The 26880-nt window shown below is 37.1% G+C and overlaps 1 protein-coding gene across 4 annotated transcripts in view; it reads left to right on the forward strand.

Moving 5' to 3' along the window:
• The window catches only part of TBC1D19 (TBC1 domain family member 19), a 161254-nt gene that overhangs the window by 119748 nt on the left and 14626 nt on the right, over positions 1-26880 (forward strand). For all 4 annotated transcript variants that reach the window (XR_004298839.1, XM_032400137.1, XM_032400139.1 and 1 more), the window contains 5 exons: positions 4849-4933; positions 7091-7135; positions 17312-17344; positions 21035-21144; positions 23550-23641. Coding sequence is in view for 3 of the 4 variants with exons in the window: in XM_032400137.1 (XP_032256028.1) it covers positions 4849-4933; positions 7091-7135; positions 17312-17344; positions 21035-21144; positions 23550-23641 (365 nt within the window). In the remaining variant the exon portion in view is untranslated. The remainder of the gene's footprint in view (positions 1-4848; positions 4934-7090; positions 7136-17311; positions 17345-21034; positions 21145-23549; positions 23642-26880) is intronic.

Below are 26880 nucleotides of genomic sequence, written 5' to 3' on the forward strand. Positions count from 1 at the left end.
CCCCCCCCCCCCCCCCCCCCCCCCCCCGCAGCAACCCTCAGTTTGTTTCCTCTGATAAGAGTCTCTTATGGTTTGTCTCCCTCTCTGGTTTCGTCTTGTTTTATTTTTTCCTCTCTTCCCCTATGATCCTCTGTTTTGTTTCTTAAATTCCACTTATCAGTGAGATCATATGATAATTGCCTTTCTCTGATTGACTTATTTTACTTAGCATAATACCCTCTAGTTCCATCCACGTCATTGCAAATGGTAAGATTTCATTTTTTTGATGGCTGAGTAGTATTCCATTGTGTATATGTATATATATATCCATTCATCTGTTGATGGACATCTGGCCATCATAGTTTGGCTATTGTGGACATTGCTGCTATAAACATTGGGGTGCAGGTGCCCCTTCGGATCAGTATATTTGTATCTTTGGAGTAAATACCCAGTAGTGCAATTGCTGGGCCAGAGGGTAGCTCTATTTTCAAATTTTTGGGGAACCTCCATACTGTTTTCTAGAGTGGCTCCACCAGCTTGCATTCCCACCAACAGTGTAAGAGGGTTCTGAGCACTCTCTTTTAAGTGGCAACCATCCTTTTCCATTTCCCCTTTACTGTGTTTCCATAGCACTTACAACCTAAAGTACCATATCATGTAATTATTTATAATGCTTGCTATTTATTACCCCCACCATAATTAAGCCCCACAGAGAGGTTTTTTTTTGTTGTTTATTTGCTTGTCTGTTTCCTTTGTTGTATCCCAAACACCAAGCACCTAGAGTGCTGGTGCATAGTAGAAACAGAAGGAAAGAATTAGTGAACTGATTTAAAAAGATAACATCTGTAGATGTCATTCAGAATGGAGCACAGAATAAAAGTAATTAAGAAATATGGCAGGTCAAATAAGTGTAGCTCAGTCTTATGTCTTATATCTTATAGAAGTCAAGTAGAAGTGAATAGAGAATGGGGTAAAGGCATCATTCAAAAAGGTAATGGCTGAGAATTTTCCAGAAATGGGGATAAACAAAATTTAAATTTGAAGAAACATGACAGTCTTGAGCCATATAAATAAAAACAAACCCCAAGTTAAATATACTAAGGGAGTGGGGGAATACAGAATATAGAATAAAATTAAAGTAATAGTAGTAGTAGTAATTGCAGCTAACATTTTAATAATATTCACCATGTGCTAGGTACTGTTCAACACACTCTTTTGAGATTTATTTATTTTAGAGAGAGAGAGAGAGCACAAGTGGGAGGGGCAAGGAGAGGGAGAGAGACTCTCAAGCAGACTCCCCCCTGAATCAGGCCTCGATCTCATGACCCTGAGATCATGACCTGAGGCAAAATCAAGAGTCAGATACTCAACTGACTGCGCCACCCAGACACCCCAACACGCTTTATGTATATTAAATAATCCCCACAAGAGCCTTTGATGTAGATATTATTATGGTATGCACATTACACGTGCGGAAACTGAAACACCAGGAAGCCTAGTAGCTTGCCCAATGTCCCAGCTAATAAGCAGTGGAACTAGAATTTGAATGCTAGCTGTGCAGTTTCAAAATAGATTCTAGATAGGTTAATGATTTTACCATAAAATGAATTTATCAGAAATTCTAGACAAATGGCAAGATCTCATTCTTTTTTATGGCTGAGTAATATCCCATTGTATTTATATGCCTCACCTTCTTTATCCATTCATCTCTCTTGTCATCTGTAGCAACGTGAATGGACCTAGAGGGTATTACACTAAGTGAAGTAAGTCAGACAGAGGAAGACAAATACCATATGATTTCACTTATATGTGGAATCTAAGAAAACAAAACAATTGAACAAACAAAAAACAGAAACAGAGTTATAAATACAGAGAACAAACTGGTAGTGGCCAGACGGGAGAGAGGTGGGAGGATGGGCAAAACAGGTGAATAAGGGGCACAAACTTCCAGTTATAAAATAAATAAGTCCTAGGGATGAGAAGTACAGCATAAGGAATATAGTCAATAGTGTTATAATAACTTTGTATGGTGATAGAAGGTAACTACACTTACTGAGGCGAGCATTGCATAATGTATAGAATTGTGAAATCACCATGTTGTACACCCAAAACTAATATAACATTGTATGTCTACTATACTTCAACAAAAAAGAGAGAGAGAAAGAGAGACCTAGAAGAGAGAGAAGAACATGTGAATTCAGAGGCAGAGATTTCAAGCCAAGGAACACGTGGAGACACCAGAAACTGGAAGGAAGAGGCAAGGGAGGGTTTTCCTCCAGAAGCTTTGGAGGGAGTATGGCCCTGCCAATTCCTTGATTTTGGACTTCCTGTCTCTAGAACTGTGAGAGAATAAATTTTTGTTGTTTTAAGCCACTAAAAAAATGCCAGACAAAATTTCCTGTTTTAGTCAGGATGTACTAGATTATACTGCAATAGCACACAAATCCAAAATCTCAGGGGCTTAAAACAACACAGGTTTATTTCTTGCTTATGGTCATGTCCATCTGATAGGATGGGACCTAGCTCTGTGTCATCTTCACTCCAGAACCTAGGCTGGTGGAGTAACCACTATTACTGTAACCATGGTGGCTGTGAAGAGGAAAAGAGGGAACATGGTTATTGCTCTAGTTCTTGAAACTTCCATTTAGAAATTTTCAAATGACACGTATCTGTTTCATTGACTAAAGAACAAGTCACATGGCCACACCTAACCCCAAAGTGGCCAGAAAAGACAAGCTGATGTATATTACCCAAGGGGAAGAACCAGAAATATTTGATGAAAACACTGAAAACTTTCATAATCTACGTGAATATATAGAGAATATTTTAAATGTGGGGAGGAGCTTTCTAAGCATGAAAGAAAGTATTGGTAGATTTCAGCATATAAAAATTAAGAACATCTCTGTGTCAGAAATAACAAACTGAGCAAAGCCATTTGTAACATATTATTAGACCAAAGGTTAGAATTCTTCATGTACAAAAAATTTAAACAATTTTAAAACATCAATTTTAAAATGGACTAAGATGATGAGCTGGAAAATAGCAAAAGAAATGCAAATGGAAAAGTGTTCAACTTTATTAGTAATTAAAGCAAAATGCTGTTTTTACTTATAAGATGCTGATAACCCATTTTGATGCGAATAATAGAAAAGGGGGGCACCTGGGTGGCTCAGTCATTGAGCGTCTGCCTTCGGCTCAGGTCATGATCCCAGGGTCGTGGGATCGAGCCTCGCATTGGGCTCCCTGCTCTGCAGGAAGCCTGCTTCTCCCTCTCCCACTCCCCCTGCTTATGTTCCCTCTCTTGCTGTCTCTCTCTGTCAAATAAATAAATAAATAAATAAATAAGTAAAATCTTAAAAAAAAAAAAAGAATAATAGAAAAGGTGCACTATGTTATTGCTGTATTTATTAAAAACAAAGAGAAAACAAACTCTATCTAGAGGACAGTTTGGCAATGTGTATCAAAAGTTCTACATTTACAATGCCCATTGCTTTGACCAGACAGCTAGTCCAGTTTTAGGAATTTCTATAAAGCCGTACATAAATATTTAGCTATAGGGAAGTTTACTGAAGCATTGTTTATAGTTGGGGAAAAGCGGAAATACTTAAGTGTTCAACAATAAAAGACAGGTTAAATTAGCTATTGTTTTTCCCTATAGTGGCACATTTTCTGCAGCATTAAAAAATGTGGGCAGGGAATATTTATATTATTGAGACAAAATAGATTATAGAACAGCATACATACTTCTGCTGTTTGAAAAATGTGTGTATGTATAAGAGTAGTCTGAAAGGATAAGCATCAGAATGTTAACACAGCTGGGCTTAGGGGCCCACCTAGAGACCAGAAGTCCTTTTTTGATGATCTGTACTTCTGATTTTTACCATAACCTTGTATTGCTTGTATAGTCTTTTAAAATATAATAAAAATAAATCAGTGGCAATGGTTGGTACACATTTCACCGTTGGGCTTACGATGCTCAGTCTCCTTATCTATTCTTTTTTCTAAAGCTGGGCCCCCTTCTTATGCCTTGGACCCACAGTTTCTCCATTGGCTCCTGCTGCTAGTCCAGCCCTGACCTTGTGCCTCTACTTTGTTAACTGGGTGTCTGCCTTTTCCTGTCATTCCCAATTCTTTTCTTAGTAACGTCTTTTGAATCCCAGGTCTTCCAATACCAGGACCCAGATTTCCTGTCACTGATCACCTTGGGATGGATCTCCTGCCCCCAGGATGCAAGCTGGTGTCAGCAACCCAGTTCCTCCAAAGGACATCTTTGATTCTGACTTTCTGCCCTTCCTATTTTCGTCTCCAGGCAGATGCCACACTCCACCTGCTGGGCAGGACACCCACCTCCTAACCTGTATTGGGCTGCCACTTGTTCTCCAGCTGCCATCCCTTCTAGATGCCACGAGTTACCTTTCCTCCCACCCTGACATGCCCAACCGCCGGCTGCTGCATTCCTGCAGAGACTCTAGGTCCAGTTTCCGGCACTTCCCAGACTACTCTGTGCCACTGTAATTAACTACGGTCCCCGCTACGCATTTGTCCCCGGGTTAAATTTCTCCCAGCTGCTTCTCTCTTCCAGATAGAAAACAATAAAAGAATCAACTGGTAGTAACTTACATTATCTGCTGTTGTTCAAGGTTTGTGTGGCTGACAGTGAGAAATCTTTGGGTGAACTTTGGCCATCACCCTTGGCATCCACTCTAACACTTAGCATAGGTGTACCAATAGAGGGCACTCCTCCCATTTCCAGGCACAACACTGAACTGGAAAGAGTCTACCTCTGTGCCTCCCGAGCAGGGAAAAAGCAATGAATTACCTGTTATAAAACAGTGCTTAATTGTTTGTTTCTTCCACTGTTGTACCCAGGTATTACTTTGTTTTTCCCGGGATACATCTGTGTTGGGTCATTTTGCGTACAACAGTGCTTCACCACCAAAATCATACATAAGAGGTAAAATTTTAGTTACATAAAGGAAGTATTCTTTAAGACTTACAAAATCATACCAAGTCTGTTATATTTTATAGCGTTTATTGGTGTTGTTAATTTTTCTTTTATTGTAAAGTACTTAATAAGATTTCTCTCAGATTATTGTAACCATACTTTCACTCCTACTCACATCAGGGCCCGAGCAACTCATCACAATCACAGGCAAGTGGTTCTCAGAAGCAGCACTTAGAGTTACCTCCTTTAACTTCCCTGTTTACCCTCCCCTCCGTTGCTGTTTTTGTCATCTCTGTTGACTTTTATTTTCCCTCCTAACTACGAGTTTATCACACAAATTTGCTTTTTCTACTTTTTTTTCCCTTCTCTATTCCTTCCCTCAAAATGGTCTACCACATTTAAAATTTGTTGTAATTTATATGCTATTAGCTCTCTAATTTCTATTTGAGGGCTTTCTTCTCTATCACTAGCTGCCTACAAGATATTGCTATTTCAATATCCTACTATCACCTGACAACAGATCTAATTTCAGCTGGAAGCCTTTCTCAATTTCTCCGTTTTATTAAGTGGTGAACACCCAGCACTGAAAGCTTATAACCCCATTGTGTATGATCGTTCTGCTGTTCCCGTAAAGAAAGAAACTGTTTCTCCTGTACGTCCCAAGTCTGTCCACCTGATTACTGCAGCCCCCGCCCTAGGACCGGCCTATGCTGCCCACTGTACTTCTAACCAACCGGCTACAGATTGGAGGGGCCAACAACCTGCTTTTCAGTTAATTTGCTAGAGCAGCTCACAGAACCCAGGGAAACATGTACCTCTGCCAGTTTATTAAACGGCATGATAAGACAGATGAATAGCCAGATGAAGCATACACAGGGCGAGTTCTGGGAGTGTCCTGAGCATAGGAGCTTCTGCCTCCATGGAGTGGTGGTGTGTCATCCTCCCAGTGTTGATGTGTCTGCCTACCTGGAACCTCTCTGAATGCCTTACTACTGGGATTTTATGGAGGCTTCCTCGCCTAGGCATGATCAGTTATTAACCTCATTTCCAGCACCTGTCCCCCTCTCTGGAAAATGGCAGACAGGGCTGAAAATTCCAAGGTTCTAATCATGACTTGGTCTTTCTGGTGACCAGTCCTCACCCAGAAGTCCACCAGAGTCACACCAATAGAACAACAGATGCTCCCAGTCTCTTATCACTTAGAACTTTACAAGGGTTTTCACTAGCCCCGTATTTAGTACCCATTCTGTACCATCCATATCTCTCTCCCTCTCTCTCTCCCTCTCTCTCTCTCTCTCACGTCCACTTTTCATTATTCCATTCTTTCCTTACTCACAAGCTCAGTCCTTGTTATCTCCACCCTAACCTAAATTGCTCATGCTCCTTACTCTTTGTCTCCTCTCTGCCACCACTCTCAACAAAAACAAAAAAAAATTTTTCATTAAAAACTTACCTTAAAGCCAAGTGCAAGAATGCATGAGACTTTTCAATAGACTCAAAGGTCTTAGGAAAAAAAAAAAAACTGTCAAGATGAAAGCTACCTAAAGATTTCAGTGGAAGGCAGGAAAAAACTCAGGACCTTAAGAGTTGAGGGAAAGCTCTTTTTTAAAACTACTTTAAACATTTGATTATGCTGAAGTTACTTTAATTTTCTGAAACAATTCTGATTTCCAATATTTAGCCTCATTCTTGGACCACATGAACTATTTTAGGATTCAGAAAATATTACCACTATATGGTTTAAGACACTTAATTTTTAACTTTTCAGCACATTCCAAAGGAATGTAAACTAATGAGGCATTGCAAAGCCTAGGACTTACTTTAATGAATAGATTAGAATTATTTATAGTTAGCAAAACAAATCCATGCTTCCAAATAGATGCTTCTCTTCTTAACTGCTTAAGGAAGTTGAAAGCATTTGTTTTTTTAATTACTTTGTATCAGTTGCTCATACTTAAGTTTATATTATTGACTTTGAGGAAAGGATTTGCTAATATCAAAAGATTAGCTGGTAGATTTTCAAATTAATTCCATATCCTGCAATGAAGTCCAAGGAGATTGTACTATAGTAGTTTTAAAATTCCATTATGAGTACATCCACGAAATTAGTTAATTTTTAAAGATTTATTTTGATCACATTGAAACCTTCTATGATTTTTCTTACAGGAAAACTAGGACTAGAAGAGTATGCGGTCTTTTATCCACCAAATGGTAAGAGTAATACTATTGCTTCCTCTAGTGGGAAATAGGAAAATTACAACTTCTATAACAAATGTGACCTTGTCTATGTGGAGAAGGGTAATAATTTATTATCTAAAGTAAACCTCCTATAGAATACCTATTTTAGTGAACTTTCCCATGTTTGTGGTAGGTTTGTGCAAGCCAACGCACACCCTACCTGGCTTTCCTTGAAACCAGTAGGGATATCTGTGAGAAAGCTTAGCCGACTTAGGTCTAGGGGACTTCACTTTCCTCTGCGGGACACCGACTGGGTCCATCCAGGGCCTTCCTTTTTTTTTCTTCTTCTTCTTTTTTTTTTTTTTTAAGATTTTATTTATTTATTTGACAGAGTGCCCAAGCAGGGGGAGCAGAAAATGAAATCTTTTTATTTCATAAATACCACACTTGTCAAATTATGAGAATAACAAAGTTTAACACCAGGCAATGCACTCAACTGATTCAAGCACTGTGGCAGTGAGGTCGAAGGAAGGCCCTGGGCCTGGGGGGCTCAGTCAGCTAAGCGTCTGCCTTCGGCTCAGGTCGTGATGTCAGGCTCCTGGGATCAAGCCCCCTATGGGGCTCCCTGCTCAGCGGGGAGCCTGCTCCTCCCTCTCCTTCCACCCGTCCCCCTGCTTGTGCGCTCTCGCACTCTCTCTCTGTGTCAAATAAATAATAAAATAAAATCTCTAAAAAGATTTTGAAGAAATATATCACCGAGATAATCTGTTTTGACTATATAAAGTGATCAACTGTGTAATGACTTCATTAGATATTAAGTATTCCTTTGAAATTATTGGACATTTTTTAAGATCTGTTTTCGGAAAAGCAATATAGAACATTCCTCATTAATAATGTTAAGTAGTCCTTGTTATCTCCACCCTAACCTAAATTGCTCATGCTCCTTATTCTTGTCTCCTCTCTGCCACCACTCTCAACAAAAACAACAAAAAAATTTTCATTAAAAACTTACCTTAAAGCCAAATGCAAGAATGCATGAGACTTTTCAATAGACTCAAAGGTATTAGGAAAAAAAAAACTGTCAAGATAAAAGCTACCTAAAGATTTCAGTGGAAGGCAGGAAAAAACTCAGAACCTTAAGAGTTGAGGGAAAGCTATTTTTTAAAACTACTTTAAATGCATCCTGAAGAAGTCCTTTCACCCCAGTAGAGTTAAGAACATGGGCTTTATAATCCAGCAGACGTGGGTTCAGATCCCAGTTCTGCCAGCTCACCCTATGACCTTGGGTAAGTTACATGACTTTGCTGAGCTTCAGATGGATTAAATGAGACACAATCTATAAAAAGGGCACAGTGACTGATATGTAGCCAGTGCTCAAAACATGCAGCGGCTACTGGTCTATTTCGCTTCTTTGTCAACCTCTCCATGTGAAGGTCATACTCGTCATTCAGGGCACTGTTCTCTCTATGCACCTGTCAGTGTGACCTCTCAGGTTCTTCCACGGACCATCCTCCTCTGCCCCTCTTGAAGCACCAGAGTTCTCCCATGGCCCACCCCACCCCTCGTCTGCTGCTCTTCTGTTCACACATTTTCCTCGGGCTTTTTTACCTGCTTTCTTGGTCCTCTTTGTTCATTACTCTAAAATTTACATCTTCAATTATGACCTCTATAATAATGACCTCAGGCTTAACATATCTCAACATGAACTCATTCATTTATCTTCCTATACCCACTATTTAAAAAAGAAAACAAAAACAAGATGAAATTAAGAACAAAACAAAAACTGTGCTATTTCTCTCTCAGCTCATTGTACTCTCATCTAACCAGTCATTCAAGGCCTAAAGCCAGGTAGTCATCCTTGTCTCCTCTCAGTCTTGCATCCCCCTCATCTAATAAGTCACCAGGGCCATCCAATTTTATCTTTAAAACGCACCTGGAACCTCTCCTCCCTCTCTTCCTCACCATAACTGCTGCCTTGTCCTCAGCCAGGCTCTACCATCTCTAGCTTATTAATTGTAATAGACACCTCACTGGTCTCTCTTTTTCCAACCTTTTCTAGCTTTGCTTTATTTTTCACAGTGCTGTCTGAGTTTTACATCTAAAAGGAAAATCTAAAAATTGCCATTTTTCTCCTTAAAGTTTTCTTAATGGCTTCCCATCTCTTCACAAGTAATGTCTAATGGCCTTTTGGCCTGGCGTTCAGGGACCTCTTTTGACTCAGACCTCTACTCAGTCTGACTCCTAGCTTTGTATCCCCCCTTTTCCTGTCTCACTTTTCTTTTTATCATAGCAATATCAAATGATTAGCTACATACATGCACATGCACCCCTACATACTCTCTCAGAGCTCCATGCTGCTTCCTGCCTCATTACCTCTCCATTCTGGTGTGTGGAGAAGCCTTTCTTCACCTGCTCTCAGGGCTCACCTCAGGAAGCTTTTCAGGAAGCCTTCCCCGCATCCCCACATTAGGTTAAGGACTCTTTCTTTAGGCTCCCATAGTATCCAGTGTGAAAATCTTTGATATCTCTTGTTATATTGTCTTGATATTATTTGTTTATGCTTTATCTTCTCCTCTAGATTGCAAGCTCCTTGAGGTGTAAGGCCATATTCATTTTTGTTCTCCCAGCATCTAGTCATTGTAGGAGTTTAATGAGTATTTATTTGAACTAAATTACAGGATTTTTAATTTTAACATTTATTTATGTTATACTTCTGCCTCCTCAGAAACCTAATTTTCAGATAACTTTTTATGTTTATCGAAGAATCAGGAAATCAAAGGAAAAATACCTCTGAAGAGCCCAAAGAGGTGTCCATGGCGTCAAGTTCCTCCTCTCTCCATTCCTAGGAGAGCTTTTTCAACTTAGTTTAGAACATACTAGCTTGGGGCCCCTGGGTGTCACAGTCGGTTAAGCATCCAACTCTTGGTTTCAGCTCAGGTCATGATCTCGGGGTTGTGAGATCGAGCCCAGCATCAGGCTCTGAGCTCAGCAAGGAGTCTGCTGGGGTTTCTCTCCCTCTCCCTCTGCCCCTCCCCTCGCTTGCTCACGTGCATGCTCCCTCTCTCAAATAAATAAATCTTAAAAAAAAAAAAAAAAAGAACATTTTAGCTTTTACTTAACACACATGCCCAACAAGCTTGGTTTACCAGTGTTTATGCCCCCCACCCCGTACAAAACTGGAAGCGTGGAAAGGGACCCTAATAACAACAGTAGAAGTGAAAACCAGAGGCTTCACAAAGGAAAACAGAAAAACTATAAACCAGCACATAAGAGCACTCCAGAAAATCAGCCTGGGACCATTTTATGTAAAAGCTCTTTAAAAGGTCTCACTGGGTTGTAGCCTACTATCATAATTTAAGACTTTTATTAGGAACTCAAGGCACCAAGGAAAAATATTGCTGTAATAATAATAATGGTAACCTCAGCAGAAGCTGTGTTCCCAGCAGCATGCTAAGCACATTGCATGTGTTCATTCACTTAATCCTTGCAAGGCAGGTACCTTCTGAGGCAGGTATGAATATTATCCCTATTTATAGATAAAGAAGCTGAGGCATAGCGTGTCAACTTGCCCAGCTGGTGAGTGTCGAAGCCAGGATTTGAACCCAAAGCTCTTTGACTTCCGTATTCTTGATCACCATGCCCTGTTGCCTTGGGAAGTGTTACTGTGTACACTAAAGTGTCTTTTAGAAGAAAAGGAAGGGGCTAATATATTGAAAAAGTAGATGTGTAGAATAGGTTCTAGGAAGATTTTCATTCAGAATAAAAATAGTTTATTGCTAAATGGGGTAAACCTACAGCTGTTCATAAACTTAATTCTTCAGAATAATTTCTTCTTTCAGGTTATTTTAGAATGTTACCAGAATCAGAGAGAACTTTCCTCTCTGGGCAATTGAGTCTGAAATTGCAGAGTAAGAAGAGACAAAGACTAGTCAGTGTGCTGTCCTGTAATTCTTTACTTAAGGCAATACAAAGCAACATTTTATATTACTCACTTCTGCCAAAGATAGGATTACTTTAAAATCTTAAGGACACCTCTGGGGCGCCTGGGTGGCTCAGTCAGCTAAGCGTCTGCCTTCGGCTCAGGTTGTGATCTCGGGGTCCTGGGATCGAGCCCCACATCGGGCTCCCTGCTCAGGGGAGAGCCTGCTTCTCCCCCGCACTCTGCCTCTCCTCTCCGCGTGTTCTCTCTTGCAAATAATAAATAAATAAAATCTAAAAAATAAAAAAATAAAATAAAATTTTAAGGATACCTCTACCACCACTGCCACCAGAACTGACCTGGCTTTCTTGGTCTCAGGGGCCCACACAGAGAGGCTGGCCTACAGCTCACTGACACACTCCCCATCCCTGACCAGGCAGGTGCTTACACAGGGGCACCTCCTCCCTGTATCTCCTTTCCTAGGGTTGAAATGACAGACCATTGTGGCATTGGACATTACCCTCTCACCTCATTTGAGGCCTTGTTAGTGGACAGGCTTTCTGTAGTAGATTCACTAAACAACTGGTAGGCAAAATGTCTGAGCTGAGGAGACTCTTCACAGGAATTATATAAGCTTCTCTTGTTTTTATTTTTTGTTCACTTTATATAATTTGTCTTTATTTATTCATTTAATACTTTAGTCCTGCTCTGGCTCCCTCTTCTATTCTAGCTGGGTGATCTGCAGTAATAACCCGAAGTACCTGCTGTCAAGGAGCTTACATTTGAGGGAGGGAGGCAAACAATAAGCAAGTAAATAAATAGCTAATGAAAATAATTTCAGAGAGTGAGGACATGAACAATGAAGGGAAACAGAAATTGATAGTGGGGGGAGTGGCTATTTTAGGTCAGGTGATCAGGAAAAGTACTTCTGAGGAGGTAGAATATGAACAGCGACCAGAATATGCAGAGTGAGCTGTTCAAAGAGGTAGGAGAAGAACATTCCAGAGGGAATATATAGCATGGTGAAGGGCCTAAGATAGGGCCATACCTGATGGTTCGAAGAACAAGATGGCCAGCATGACTGGTGACAGTGAGCAAAACATAATCTGGTATAAGGTGAGGTAGGAGACTTAGGGACCAGGTCAGAGAGGGAGACAGTTGATCGAAATTTTGTCTAGTAAGTCCAGTGTCTGGGCTGATTCTTCAGGGACAATTTCTGTTACTTTCTTGTTTTCCTGTGAATGAGCTATCCTTTTTTAAAAATTTTAATTGCAATTAGTTAACATACAATGTTATATTAGTTCAGGTGTACAATATAGTGATTCAACACTTCCATACATTACTCAGTGCTCATCATGATAAGTGTATTCCTGATCCCCTTGGGCTATACTTTCTTATTTCTTTGCACACCTGGTAAATTTTTTATTGATAACTAGATATCTTGACTATTAGAGTGTGGTAACTAGAAATCAGATTGTCTTCCCTCCCCAGAATTTGTTGTTGTTGCTTGTTGTGCGCCAATTGTTTGTTTAGTGACTTTTCTAAACTGCTTTTGTCAGGATTGTGTTTTTTGTATTGAGTGCCCACTAAAGTCTCTGTTCCATCAGTTTAGTGGTCAGCTGATAATTTGACAGAGATTTCCTTGAAAATCTGAAACCAAAAAAAAAAAAAAAAAAAAAATTACCCCAGGCTTTGCAGGCTGGTACTCCTTCAAGGCTTAGCGAGGCCATTTATGGTTCTCTCGTAGCCTGCGCTTCCTGCCTATGCAGAGCCTAGGAGTCTGGCAGAAGTGAAAGCTGAAGTGCTTCTTAGGTCTTTTCTAGATTCCCCTGAATAGAGAGAAGCTTTTCAAAGCCTTTATCCTTCCCCAGCCTCTTCCTTCCCAAGGTTATCAATCTGTCTACTGCTTGCCTCATCTGTTGTCCTTGCTGCCCCAGGGAGCTGCAGGGAGTATGTTCGCACTTACAGGCTTTTGATGGTGGGTAGGCCGCTTCAGCCTAGTCCCTCAGGTAGCTACTAGACAGGTCAAGGCACACAGCCACAGTTTTTCAATTCAAGATCCATATTGTTCACTCTGGGCCCAGCAAGCTGCCTCAGGAACATGGGGGGCTATATCTTCATGGACAATGGGCAATGGTAGGTAGGGTAAATTAAAATATCACAATGCTCTCTTTCCAAAATTCAGCAGCTTTTTTTTTATTAAGCATTTCCTTGGTTGTAAGGTTTATTATTATTATTAGATTCCAGAACTCAAAAAAAGTTGATCTAACAGTTCTAGCCATCGCTTTAGCAAAGGGACGGAGTTTTGGAGTTCCCTACTCTACTCTTCTCAGTGACATCTCTTCTCCAATTCAGAGATCATCCTTACTACTATGTGGAATAAAAATGTCACTCTAATGTAAGTTCCAAGAGAACAAGGACCTTTTGATGACCAACATATCTAGCACCGAGAATCATGCATAGCATAAAGTCACTGCTCAGTAAATATTATTGAATGAGAGAGCAAATGAATGAGGGAGTGAATACAGAAGAATATAGAGGAACAAGAATACAAGCAAGGGGACAAGACTTACAGGAGAAATACACATAGATCTGACTGAGACTTCAATAAACAAAACCACAATTTGCTAATACCGTTTGTTTCCTACAAGAAAAGAGAACATAATTAGTTGCTAGTGACATTAGGCAGAGGAGTTTGGGGACTCTCGATCAGTGGTTATCAACCAAGGGCAATTCCATGCCCCACTCACCATCCCCCTGGAAACATTTGCCAATGTCTGTGGACACTTTTGGTTGTCAGAGCCAGGGGAAGCGAGGTTTTACCGGTATCTCGTGAATAGAGGCCAGGGATGCTGTTAAACATTCTACCGTACACAGGACAGCCCCTCACAACAAAGATTAGGAAAGCCTCTTGGAAGACATATGAAAATAGTCATTTTAAATCCTCTTACAAGTGTCAAGTTGATAAATAGCAATGTACTTTGTCATCTTTATTAATTAAATAAATTAAAAACATTTCATAATCCAAAATTTATTTGATGTGTAACTTTAGACATAAATTGAAAGCCTAATGAAAATTGTATTTAAAGTATGATTTTTAGATTGATCTTTAAATATGGTTGTGTTCCAGTATTTGGGAAATTTTAATTACTGAAATAAAGTAACAAAGTCATATTCTGAAGTTCTAATTCAGAAAGATAACAGAAATAGCTAGAAAACAATGTAACCGTTGTCCTAATGCCAACTCTTACCTGTAGACTACATGTAGAATGAGAATAACCAAAGGAAATGATTATTTCCACAAATGAATTAAATAAACTGTACTAAGTAATCCCAAATGAAGGAGTATAAAACTTTGGAATGATGTTAAAGTGAGTCAGATGTGAGAGCTGTGATACAATTAAAAGTGCTACGTATTAACAGAGATAGTGAGGAAATGAAGGGAAAATATTTAGTAAGTGCAAAGCATGTTAATATTTGGTGTATTTTCTGAGTCATATTTACTATTTATATCTTATCTAGTTCAAGATTTATTTTTGTTGACCATGCTTACCATTCTGAGCTATGTCAAAGGTCCATGAAACCATTACTTTAGAAAGTTATTCCTATTGAATGGGACAGGCAGTTCATATTTTAGACTTTCTTTACATAGACAAAGGAAGCTTAGTATCTTAAAATAATCAGTTATGGCAGACTTGCAGAACTCTAAGGCCAGAGAAGAGATGGTGTCCCAAGCATCCCAACGCCTGTTAGAAGTACACTCTTGGATGATGGCCACACGCATGAAACTTGACCCCTGAAAGGCTGAAGTGATGAGAGGCAAAGGAAAGGATTTTGGAAAACTGGCCAAGAACATGACAACCTCTGAGATCAAAGAAATGTTCTAGGCGATATGTGCCTGAGAGTGTTAATGGATTCTTCACTGCTTCTTATGTCTTCTACTTTTGTCTGCCAGAATTTCACTTTGTCCTTCTTCAACAGAGCAGACCGTGCACCGTTTTTTGGAATCGTAAGCCCTGGTTAATCTTGATTAAGCTGAAGTGAACCCTTATCTAATACTTACCAAAAAAAAGATATTCTTAGGTTTAAGCTGATACTTAAAAGTGGTACTCTCCCTTCTGAGACCATAAGATAGTTATGGTTGTTGAGCATCTCCTGTGTCCTAAATACTGGACTATTGCACTTTAAGGACATTAACTCACAGGTGCTTTAGAACAGCTCAGTGAAGTTGGTCTTGTTTATCTCCATTTTAAAAAATGAAAATAGAGACTCAGAGAGTGTCAGTAACTTGCCTGGAGTCACACAGAATTCATATTCACGTCTGTAGGATTTCATTGGCCATTTCTAATTTAAACACTGAGTTTTTGAGAACTTCCTGTCCTACGTGTTAATTACTTATTCATAAATGAATCTTACACTTCAATGTTTTTTTCACTTTTTAATTTTTTTTTTTATATGAGTATCATTGACACGCAATGTTACATTAGTTTCAGGTGACCAGCAGGGTGATAGGATAAGTCTGCGCACTATGCTGTGCTCACAAGTATAGCGACCGTCTGTCACCATAGAGCATTATTGCAATACCACTGACTATATTCCCTATGCTGTGCCTTTCATCTCCATAACTTACTCATTCCGTAACTGGAAGCCTGTTTCCCCCACTCCCCTTCGCCCATTTTGCCTATGCCCCTCCCTACTCTCTCCCCCTGGCAACCATTAGTTTGTTCTCTGTTGTACTTTAATATTTTATTTAGAAGACGATTATAAATGCTCAAATTTCCATCAGTTTATATCTCATTTTGTAAAAGATACTGTGATGGGTGCTGAAGATAATACACAGTATGAATTGTGCCCCTTGCCTCAAATAGCTTATAACCTAGCTGCTTATAGAGCAGCTGTAGATTTCAGAACTTGAGGAAAATGTGAGGGAAGTGCAATTAGCCAATAGTCGTCTTAATGTATGCATCCCTTTTCCCTGCTTGGTAGTTCATGAATTCACTCACAATAAGCTTCCGAATTAGAAGTGGCTTGTCTGCACTAGGGTATTCCTATCCTTGGCAGATCCTTAATACCTATTTGTAGAAGATGAAAATAATAATAGTAACAACTCCATTTCTGACTACCTTAACCTACTTGTTCAAATGTTGCTGCGGTAGCTTACAGAGGAAAGAAAAAGGGTTTTTGCAGTAAGAATATAGGAATTTTGTACAATAGCCACCTGCTTTGAGATGTAGTATTTAGAAAAATGTAATATGTACTTACATTTCTGTAAAGCATCAAAATATGTCTATTTATTAACTCATTTTCCTCTCAGTTTTTTTTTTTTCAGATGTCAACAATTTTATTGTAGAAAAGTTAGAAAAGACAGACTTTTTTATTATTTGTTAAAAGCCTATAATTAGTAAAAGAAATAAAATTAAGCAGCAGAGAGGGAAGGTAGAAAAAGATGATCATTCATAAGAAGAAAAAGAGACTCAACCAAAGATATAAGCAGAGAGAGAAACTTGAAGAAAGATGGTGTGTGGGCCCTCGTTCTAAGTGCTCCTTGGAACTCGAGCTGGTGGCTGTCACGTCATTAGGAATGTTGACTTGTAATGTGAATCTAATCTGGTTTTAAATTTTTTCAGTTTCTAGAAGCAAAAGACCTTTAAGTTGGTAAAGATTCTTAAACTGGAAGGTCCTTCTATGTCCAGTTTTCTTTAGATCTCACAAATTTTTCTGTGTTTGCTCTAGGCATAATTGTTAAACATAGAATTTTAGAGCTAGATGATATTTCAGAGACGGTCTTAGTTCCTGTGCATGACAAGCAGTTACTGTAACTCAGGAAGTTCGGTGACTTTCCTGAGGTTACCCAGCTGGTTTGTGTAAGCCAACCACTTATCTTTTTAACAGATTGGATTCTAATATACAGGATGAAGTTGTTTCAGGAAGGACATAATCTATTGACTTTCTGAGACCATTGTAATTTGTTCTTAAACTTAGTTCTGTGATCTGCCTTGTTCTGTTTTTGTCTTGTTTTTGTAACATATTCATAGTTTTAGTTTTTCAACATTATCAATAGAAAGTTAAGTGGATATATATTGAAAACTTCTAGTTTGTTTTTATACAAGTATTAAAAAGCATTTTTTTTGTTGTTGTTGGTTACTGTCACTAAGTCTTTCTGATATTCATGAACAAAGTTGAAGCAAAAATAGGAAACCTTTCTATTTTCAGTTTTAATCCTCTCAAGTTTACCTAATAACTCAGTGGGTATACTAATTGAAAAGAAACATTTTTTTTATTTTTTTTAGGTGTAATCCCTTTCCATGGATTTTCAATGTATGGTAAGTTGAGCTTTAAAATATTCACTGTTTTTATCACACTTCAGAAAATTAAACACGAAGATCACACTTTATACCACATCACCCACCCACTTAACAAGTTATTGTGAACATTTTTAAACACTGAGTTTAGTTTTTGTTTATATCTCCAATTAAATTTTTTTTTTTTTTTTTTTAAGATTTTATTTATTTATTTGACAGAGAGAGACACAGCGAGAGAGGGAACACAAGCAGGGAGAGTGGGAGAGGGAGAAGCAGGCCTCCCGCGGAGCAGGGAGCCCGATGCGGGGCTCGATCCCAGGACCCTGAGATCATGACCTGAGCCGAAGGCAGACGCTTAACGACTGAGCCACCCAGGCGCCCCACCAATTAAATTTTTTTAAAAATTAAGGGTCATCACGATTTTGTCAGATGATGATTGTTTAACAAATTAAAATTAGAACATATTGTGAAAGTGCTTCTGTGTTGACCAGGTTCTAATCTGAAGGAAACTAGAGATACATGTTAATATTTAGTTCACATAGGTGGAAAATGAGGTTACTTAAATTCCTGAACTAATTCTCCTAAGTCTTTTAAACAAATAATAGGTCAGAAAGAATGTGAAGGGAGGGCCAACACTGAGTTTGAGTCTGTGCTTTCTCCAGACTGCTGGCAGAGACAGCAGGTTTCACTGAAGGCTCGCACGTCTCGAGGGACCATGTGAAAAGCGCATGTGCAGGCGTGAGAACCCTGAGTGCCTTTCCGTCCTCAGGTGTCACTGAAGGAGGAATGCAAGAAACTTGATGAAGATGAGCAAAAGGAAGAATGCTCTACACCTTAATGCAATTTAATTTTTAAATTGTCCCACATTACATATAAACATGTTGAAAAGTGTTGTCACCCCAACTGTTATCTCCCCACCTTTACACTAAACAGAAATACCTTAATGTTTTACTTTTATAAAAAGAATCAGCGACACGTTAACACTTCTCTTTGTAAAAGCCCCTCTGTGTTCAACATCAGACAATAATGGTGAATGACATATAACGTAAGACTTTTAAAACTAGCAGACAACGAAAAGGGTTCAGAAGACCTAGGAACTTTGCATTATGCTACCCCTGATGGTGTTGATCACAGGCTTGAATTACAAGGCACTCTGCTTTATTCTCTTGAGCAACCAAAATTTCATAACATAATACATAACGTTATAATGACCTTTCAGCACATTTCTCTTTTATAAATATGTGAGGAATTTAAAATAGAAAACCCCAAAAAGGTTAAGAATATAAATTTTTAAATCTAATAATAAAAATGTTAGCCTGTTATCTATTTTAATTCCAACTGCAAGAATTTTTCAAGTAAACAGTTTTTAAAAAGTGAACTTGAGTGATTTGGAGGACATTAATGATGTCATGAAGGTTTAAATCTAGCGATTCTTAGGGAACAAAATACATCATTGACTCCAACTCTGCTTATTCACACGTCTGGTCACTTAAGTAGGCTAAGGTTTAATGTTCCTAAGGAAGTAGATGAGGCAAAATGTTTGATACAGAGTTTCTTTATACTGTTTAGAAATGTACGTGAAGCAGCCACACACCTTAGCAACAACACTTATTCAGAACCAGTATATACCAGAATAACCGGAAAGCGTCCCCAAGGGACGCCAGGTAGTGCTTTGCTACTTCAGGTTTAGCTACTGTGTTTCTTCAGAATTATAATACTTCTCTCATTTAAAAACTGATTCCAAAGTTTTTATTTTTAAACTGGCCTTCTCCTCTCCCATTTATGCAGATTAATGAAGTTATTGTAGGTATAGTGTGTTAATGATTTCACAAAGAAATTCCTATGGTACCATATTTAATTGATTAAAAAGATAATGAGCTAATTCATTTTTATGGAAGAACAAAATAGGGAAATGTGCTTTAAACAGAAAGTAAACTCATGTAGATTTCTTACATACCACATATAAAGGACTAAAGTCTTTTCCATTTCATAGCTATATAAGGGAATTCAACACAAACAGTAGTGGTATCTTGAATAATAACTGATTGTAAAGGTTTTGTATTATACATGTTTGTAAAAAAAGTGCTGATTTTAAAATTCTCTTTTATTCCTTCACTAGAAATGATAATTAATGAGTACTGAACCCATAAAATCTTTAGACTCAGATTTTAGGTTTTTACATTTCAATAACTTTCAAAGTTAAAGGAAAAAATATGCCTAAAAAGGTAAATTTCAGAGCTTCACTTTGAATTTACAATAATGCCATGTATTTATTCCACATTGCTTTTTCTTAGGTTGTTGCAATTGGAATATGAATTATTCTTTTTAAATATATAGAATACCTTAATTTGGGCTATTTTAATAAATAGCAATTTATTTTGGTAGTAAAATAAGTTTTTAAAGTTAGTTTTAAAACGGAAAGATATGCCTGTCCGTTTTTGAATGTGTATGTATATAATGTAATTTTTTTCTCTATATATAAAAGTAGTTTATTTTTGTAGGTATTTATTTACTCCCCTAAAATTGATTTATCTCTCTTTTCCCCTTCAGAAAAAGTGAAATCTCTCCCTTGCAATGCTAGCTTTTGATGATTTACTCATCTGTAATACTGTGCACTGCCATTTATTCCAGATAATTGAATTTTTATATTTGTAAGAATTTAAAATTTTTTTAATCATTTTTCCTTTCACTTTGTCAAAAGGAATTGAGTTGAGTTGGCTTATTGCTTTCCCTGATAACTTAATGCCTACTGCCCTCAGGGGCAGTACTGATGGATTATGGAGCCTGAGAATTTCTAACTTGTCCGTTTTATATCATAGCTAAGATTACTCAGTAAGTTACTCTGTTTTAAAATTAATATTTAGGTAATACAGTTTTATGTATCTGCATTATAAATATGTTCATGCTGCATAAAATTCTCAAGGTTTGAAAAGATGAGAAGCATGACCATGTCAGTCCAGAATAATCATGTTGTCATATCAGCATCTGAGATTAGGACTTTCTGATATTCAGTTGTGGGATGTCTGATTGAGTTGACCCACCTGTGCTTAATTGCCAAGAATTGGTGCAAAGGAAAACTTAATTCAACATTCATTAGAGAAATAAATCCTCTGCCTGAGAGTTGTTTTATTATGAGTCCATAAAAACTGTCTTTGTACATGTGAGATACGCCAGTCTCAAGGACTAATAGTCTAAACTGTTAATCAAAATCTTTATTTTCAAATTGAATGAGTTGAAGACCATGATTCTAAATGCTAGTCATAAATCATCTTATATTTTACTTACCTGACTTCCAAAATAAAAAACTTTGAAAAACTTTCTGGATCCTTTGTGGACAAAGTGAAAATGAATTGCCTGTGTCTCACTTTCTTACTATTTCAATTAAAAAAAGAGAGACTTGACTTTACATAGATTTTAAAGTTACTTTGAATTTTTAATATCCCTCTATATGTAATTCCATTGTGTCATTCCGTTAAGTTGGGATTATGGTAGTTTTTAATTACCCCTTTCTTTATAATTTTTAACGACTGAACTTTTTACATGTGTATATATTTCCTTTTCAACATGAAGAAGCAATATATATGACTTTAAACTTGTCTTTGAATGAATATTACTATAAAATACTGATTTATTCTTTCATATTTCATTAATTTATTTTCTAAAGTTTTAATAGTTCTGCAACGTTATCGATTAATTTCTTTATTCTTTCAGTTGCACCGCTTTGTTTTCTCTACCATGAACCTTCCAAATTGTATCAGATATTCCGTGAGATGTATGTGCGGTTCTTCTTCAGACTCCATTCCATCTCTTCTCATCCTTCTGTAAGTTCATAAAAATTGGATCAAATTAGACTCTAATCTGTTTTCTTTCCTTAAGAAAGAAACTGAGTCTCCTACTCAGTTAAATTATAAAGCAACAAATTTTAATTTGTGATGTCAAGCATTCTACAGAATAAATGAAAGAGAAGAAATTGATATTTAAATATTTATGGTGATAATTAGGGAGGAAAAGGGTCTTGATCAGTTGCACTTACATTATCTTTTATATATTAACAGAAAACACATATAAAAATGTCTGTATTATTGACAAGGATGCCTACCCTCTTTGAGCACTGACCTCCTCATCTAGGCAACGAGGTTAATATGTCTCTGTAGGGCTACAGAGCGCCACGGTAACACTTGGCTCCTGGTGGGTGTTCAGTAAATAAGTGGCTGCTGTTTTTATTATTGTTGTTGTGATTATCATCATACTTTCTTCTTTGTTAATGAAAATCAAACATTTATTTGTCACTTGTTTTTCAATTTCATATTTGACTAATTGTCAGTTACCATAGATACTTTCTTTGTGTTCAGTAGATGGCTCCGTTGACCTCAATATGAACGTCCAAGAGGAGCCTATTGGGAGTCGAACATTTTTATCTATTTCATGTTGGCTGGTCCCTTATCACATCTTTTTTTCCCACCCATGAGCCTGAGTAAAAACAGTGTTTATTTTACTTTAGTTATCCTTTTTTCACCTTTGGGCCTGCTGTGGTCTACTTGCGGGTAACTCCACGGACTCTCCGGAAGAAACACTAAATTGGAATGTATCAGGGCTACCAGATTTCCCTGAAGAGAAGACTCTGTCACTGCTATTAAACTGAATCGCTTTTCTTTATCCTGCACAGTTTAACCCTGTGTATTCCTAGTCCACCTGCCTCAGTCTCCGACTTTGCTCTCCTACATTGCTAGTAAAAGCTGACGAGTAACAGAAATCCAGGATGTCTCTGATGAACAAATGAAGCACCACCAATTATCTTGGGTTCCTGTTCTCTGAGACAACTAGAGTTAGTGCTTATCTTACATTAATTTTTTAGTCTAGAGTAATCAGAAATATACAAATAATTCTGTTTTCTAATAACCTCATTTTTAGCCTCAGATTTCTTACTCTCATATTCTGTATCATTTTATGCTTCAGAGTTAAAAAAAAAATTTTTTTTTTAACTGGCTGCCCAGTATACACCCATAGTATTTTCCTTGTGCAGAGCACTGAATCTTGACATCGAGCAACCCTGGATATTCCTTCTCTAGCTCCATGCTGACCTTGAGGTGTCCTTTCTCAGTGAATTGGTTGGGTCAGCCCTGCCTCTTGCCTTTCTTTATTCAGTGGAATAGACTTACAGGCAGTCAGCTCCTTTTCTGGCTTGTAGCCAGACTGAACTATTTGGAACCATGCCAGCCTTTTTTTCCTTAGAAACTCACAAAGAGGATTAAAACTTCCTCACAAAGATCAACCCTGAGGAATGTTGAGCTACAAGAAAGACTTTATTCAGAGTTGTCAAGTAATAAACACACTTGAAAAACCATCTGCTTAAATTCATTACTTCTTGTCCTCTACAAATAATGCCCTTATACAAAGTAGATTTCAATAAATATATATATCTCTTTATACTAAGGTAATGAAACATGCTTGTTTGATAACTTCCTGATGCAAATTTCAAACAGTCTGTAGTCAGTCTTCCCCTGGGAATGGATTTCAAAGAAAGAGTGAGAAAAGCAGGAAATATTTTCCTGGATGGGTGAGGCAGCCGGAAGGGAAGGGACATATGGAGGGAGAGAGTCAAGGGTGTGGCTATAGTACCAGAGAAATACCTGGAAACTGGAATGCAGCCAGAAAAAACTAGTTTGCTGGACATAAGTGATAAAACAGGGCTTACAAAGTAGCAGGTTTTCTATAAAATGATGTTTTCCTTGGATTCTCTGAATATTATACACCAGGTTATATGGGGATCCTATTGTGTTAAAAAGGAGGTTCCTTAGCATACCTATAATAGCAGGTATACATAAATAGGGGGAAAAATGTATCTTAAACAAAGTATTAGAGGGGCGCCTGGGTGGCTCAGTTGGTTAAGCAACTGCCTTCGGCTCATGATCTCAGGGTCCTGGGATCGAGCCCCTCATCGGGCTCCCTGCTCTGCAGGAAGCCTGCTTCTCCCTCTCCCACTCCCCCTGTTTGTGTTCCCTCTCTCGCTGTCTCTCTCTCTGTCAAATAAATAAATAAAATCTTAAAAAAAAAAAACACAAAGTATTAGAGATCATTATAGCATTTCCTGTTTTTTACTCTTAGACAATATAAAAATATTTATGTTGATAATTTTTTCCTCATTTCCATTTGAATAATTTATTGCCAGAGTTAATTTTTAAACACTAAAATATGTATTTCTCTTATGTTTTGTTATTATATCCAGGGTATTGTGTCCCTCTGTTTGCTGTTTGAAACTCTTCTTCAAACCTATCTCCCCCAGCTCTTCTATCATCTACGAGAAATTGGGGCTCAACCGTGAGTACCTTTCTCTCCTAATTGAAGAATAGATTGACATCAGAAAGTTCTGTTACATCATTGTAAAGCACCTTTAAAGATACAATAATCTTTAGAGAAATTAAACTAACAATTTCTCCAATAAAACAAAAATTATCAAGTAATAGAGTGTAGCTCTACATTGTGCCAAAAATTCTTGGAAGAATTTCCAAAATCCTAGTAAATTCTTATTTGCTGAGATTTTTGTGCCTGATATAAGAGTCACCAAAAGGAACTAATTTCTATTCATAAGGAAAGGTGTTGGCCAAAATTGAGGCAAAAATTTGTGAACACAAATACTACATGAGAAATGTGATAATACTAAAATTAAGTCACTTTAGGCTAAATTTTTCAGAGAACAACTTAATGAAAGCTATATAGGTTAAAGTTTGCTGTCTTTTGTTAAAGGAAACTAGATCAATTAACCTAGTAATGATTGTACACTGTGATTATTTTGTTCTAAAAGTTTGAACATTTGTTCATTTATCTCCATATGAGTTATCAGTGAACATGTAGGTATGGTACCTCTGGACTTCAATATTATTGGTTCTCTTCTCTTTTTTATAAAAATAACAATGTCTAAGGCAACAGAAGTTTCTAAATGATTTATTAATGTTTTGTCACTGTCTTCCCCTCTGTGAAACCAGTTTCCCCTATTGGCAGGCATATTTGAAAGGAGCATTAACTCTTTGAGACCACAAATGTAGTTAATGGGAAATACAATAGTTTAGTTTACTCCACACTTGAATCTACATCAGATGGATGGATGAACGGATGGATGAGTGGGTGGGTTTAAGAGACAGACCAGGATTTAAATTCTATCTACTAAACTGCATAATCCTGATAAAGTTATTTAATTCATCTAAGTCTCATTTTCTTTCTTTAAATCAAGATAATTCAACTTCCTCATGTTTAAAATCAAGAGAATTCTTACCTCATGAAGTTGTTTCAATAGTGAAGGATTTTATACATATACATAAAATTTTATACATATATATATGTACTTTCTCTAAAGCACCGTTGAATTTCAGACATCTTAGATCTTAGAAATACCTTTTTAAAACACTACTTCATATCATCCATTGATAATACTGAGATTATACTCTTTCCTTTGTAGCCATTAAAAAACAAGATTCTGTTAATGATTAAGATTATAAAACAAGAATGTGGCAGAAATATTTTATATTGCACATAAGTCTTTTTTTCTTAAACTTGTAGTAAATTGGCCTCTGGTTTTACTCTTGTGCAATGAATATTTGTATATGATGAGGCTTTACTAGGATGAAGACATCTAGTTTACTGCTAGAAACTAAAGTCCTGATTTTTTCTAGCTATTTATGTACTTTAATCATGAAAAGGAACAAATTTATTTCAATGACTTTTGGCAAACATTAAAATTCTTATGCAGAAGAAAGTATAAAAATTTAATTGTCAAGCTAGAAATCAATTTTTCGAAGGCTTTTATGAATTAGAACTGATGCTGTTGAAGGTTTTTAATTAGAATTTAACTTCTTCAGTAGATAATAGGACTATTCAGGTTATCTATTTCTTCTTGAATAAGCTTTGTACTTTGTTCATTTAATCTAAGTTATATTTATGGACATAAAGTTATTCATAATATACCCTAAATATTCTGAATTAACCTTTTAATATCTAGAGAATCACAGTGACCAACACCTCTCTCATTCTTGAGATTGATATTTGTATCTTCTCTCTCTTTTTTCTTGATTGTTTGGCTAGAGCTTTATTAATTTTATTCTTCTTTGAAAGAACCATGTTTTGGTTTCTTTGATTTTCTCTATTATTCTTCTGTCTTTAACTTCATTGATTTATGCTCTTACATTTATTATTTCCTTCCTTATGTTTGCCTTAGGTCTATTTTGCTCTTGTCTTCTTGTTTAAGGTGAAAGATCATTAGTTTGAGACCTTTCTTCTTTTCTAATATAAGCAATATTATTATAAATTGCCTTCAAAGCACCACATTACCTCCACACAACAAATTTTGATATGTTGTGTTTTCATTTTCATTCAATTCACAATGTTTTTTCATTTCTTTCTTTCTTCCTTTCTTTCTTTCTTTCTTCCTTTCTTCCTTTCTTTCTTCCTTCCTTCCTTTCTTTCTTTCTTTCTCTTTCTTTCTTTCTTTCTTTCTTTCTTTCTTTCTTTCTTTCTTTCTTTCTTTCTTTCTTTCTTTCTTTCTCTTTTGAGAGAAAGAAAGCATGCATGAGAGGGGGATGGAGGGGTGGGCAGAGGAAGAGAGAGAATCTTGAGCAGACTACCCCCCCGCCCCCGAGCATGGAGCCTGATGCAGGGCTCCATCTCACAACCCTGAGATCATGACCTGAGCCAAAATCAAGAGTGAGGCACTTAACTGACTGAGCCACCCAGGCGCCCCTTGAAGTGTTTCCTAATTTCTCTTGTGACTTTCTCTTTGACCATGGGTTATATAGAAGTGTGTTGTTTAATTTCTAAATATTTGGAAAGTTATGATATCTATTATTGATTTCTATTTTAATTATGTTACAATTAGACAACATGCTTCATAAGATTTCAATTTTTTTAAATGTGTCGGAGTTTGTTATATGGCCCAGAATGTGACCTGTCTTGGTGAATATTCCAAGTACATTTGAAAGGAATTCATATTCTACTAGTGTTCAGCAGAATTTTCTGTAAATGGCAACAAAGTCAAGTTTTTGATAATGTTCAAGCCTTTACAAACTTAATTTTCTGTCTACTTTTTCTATTAATTGTTGAGCAAGAAATGGTAGTCTCCAATTATAATTGTGAATATGTCTATTTCTTCCTTCATTGCTATATATATTTTTACTTCATGCATTAGAAGCTCTGTTTTTAGAAGAACTGATCCCTTTATCATTATTTAATGTCTTCATTCCTGGTAATAAATCTACTGTGTTTGATATAGCCATCCCAGCTTTCTTTCAATTACAATTTGTATGGTGTATTCTTTCTGTCCTTCTCCTTTTAATGTATTGATTATCGATTTCTTTATTTTCTAAGTGCCTTTCTTGTCAAAAGTATAGTTGGGTCTTCCAGTGCAGCAATTTGTCTTTTTATTGGAGTGTTTATTCCATTTACATTTATAATTGATTTTATTGAATTAAAGTTATATCAATTGATACCATCTACTATCTCGGTAGACATTTTCTATTTGTCTTTTTTTCTTTTTTTTAAGATTTTATTTATTTACTTGACACAGAGAG

The sequence above is a fragment of the Phoca vitulina genome, unplaced genomic scaffold, assembly GCF_004348235.1.
Source record: "Phoca vitulina isolate PV1807 unplaced genomic scaffold, GSC_HSeal_1.0 scaffold3, whole genome shotgun sequence".
NCBI classification, from domain to species: domain Eukaryota; kingdom Metazoa; phylum Chordata; class Mammalia; order Carnivora; family Phocidae; genus Phoca; species Phoca vitulina.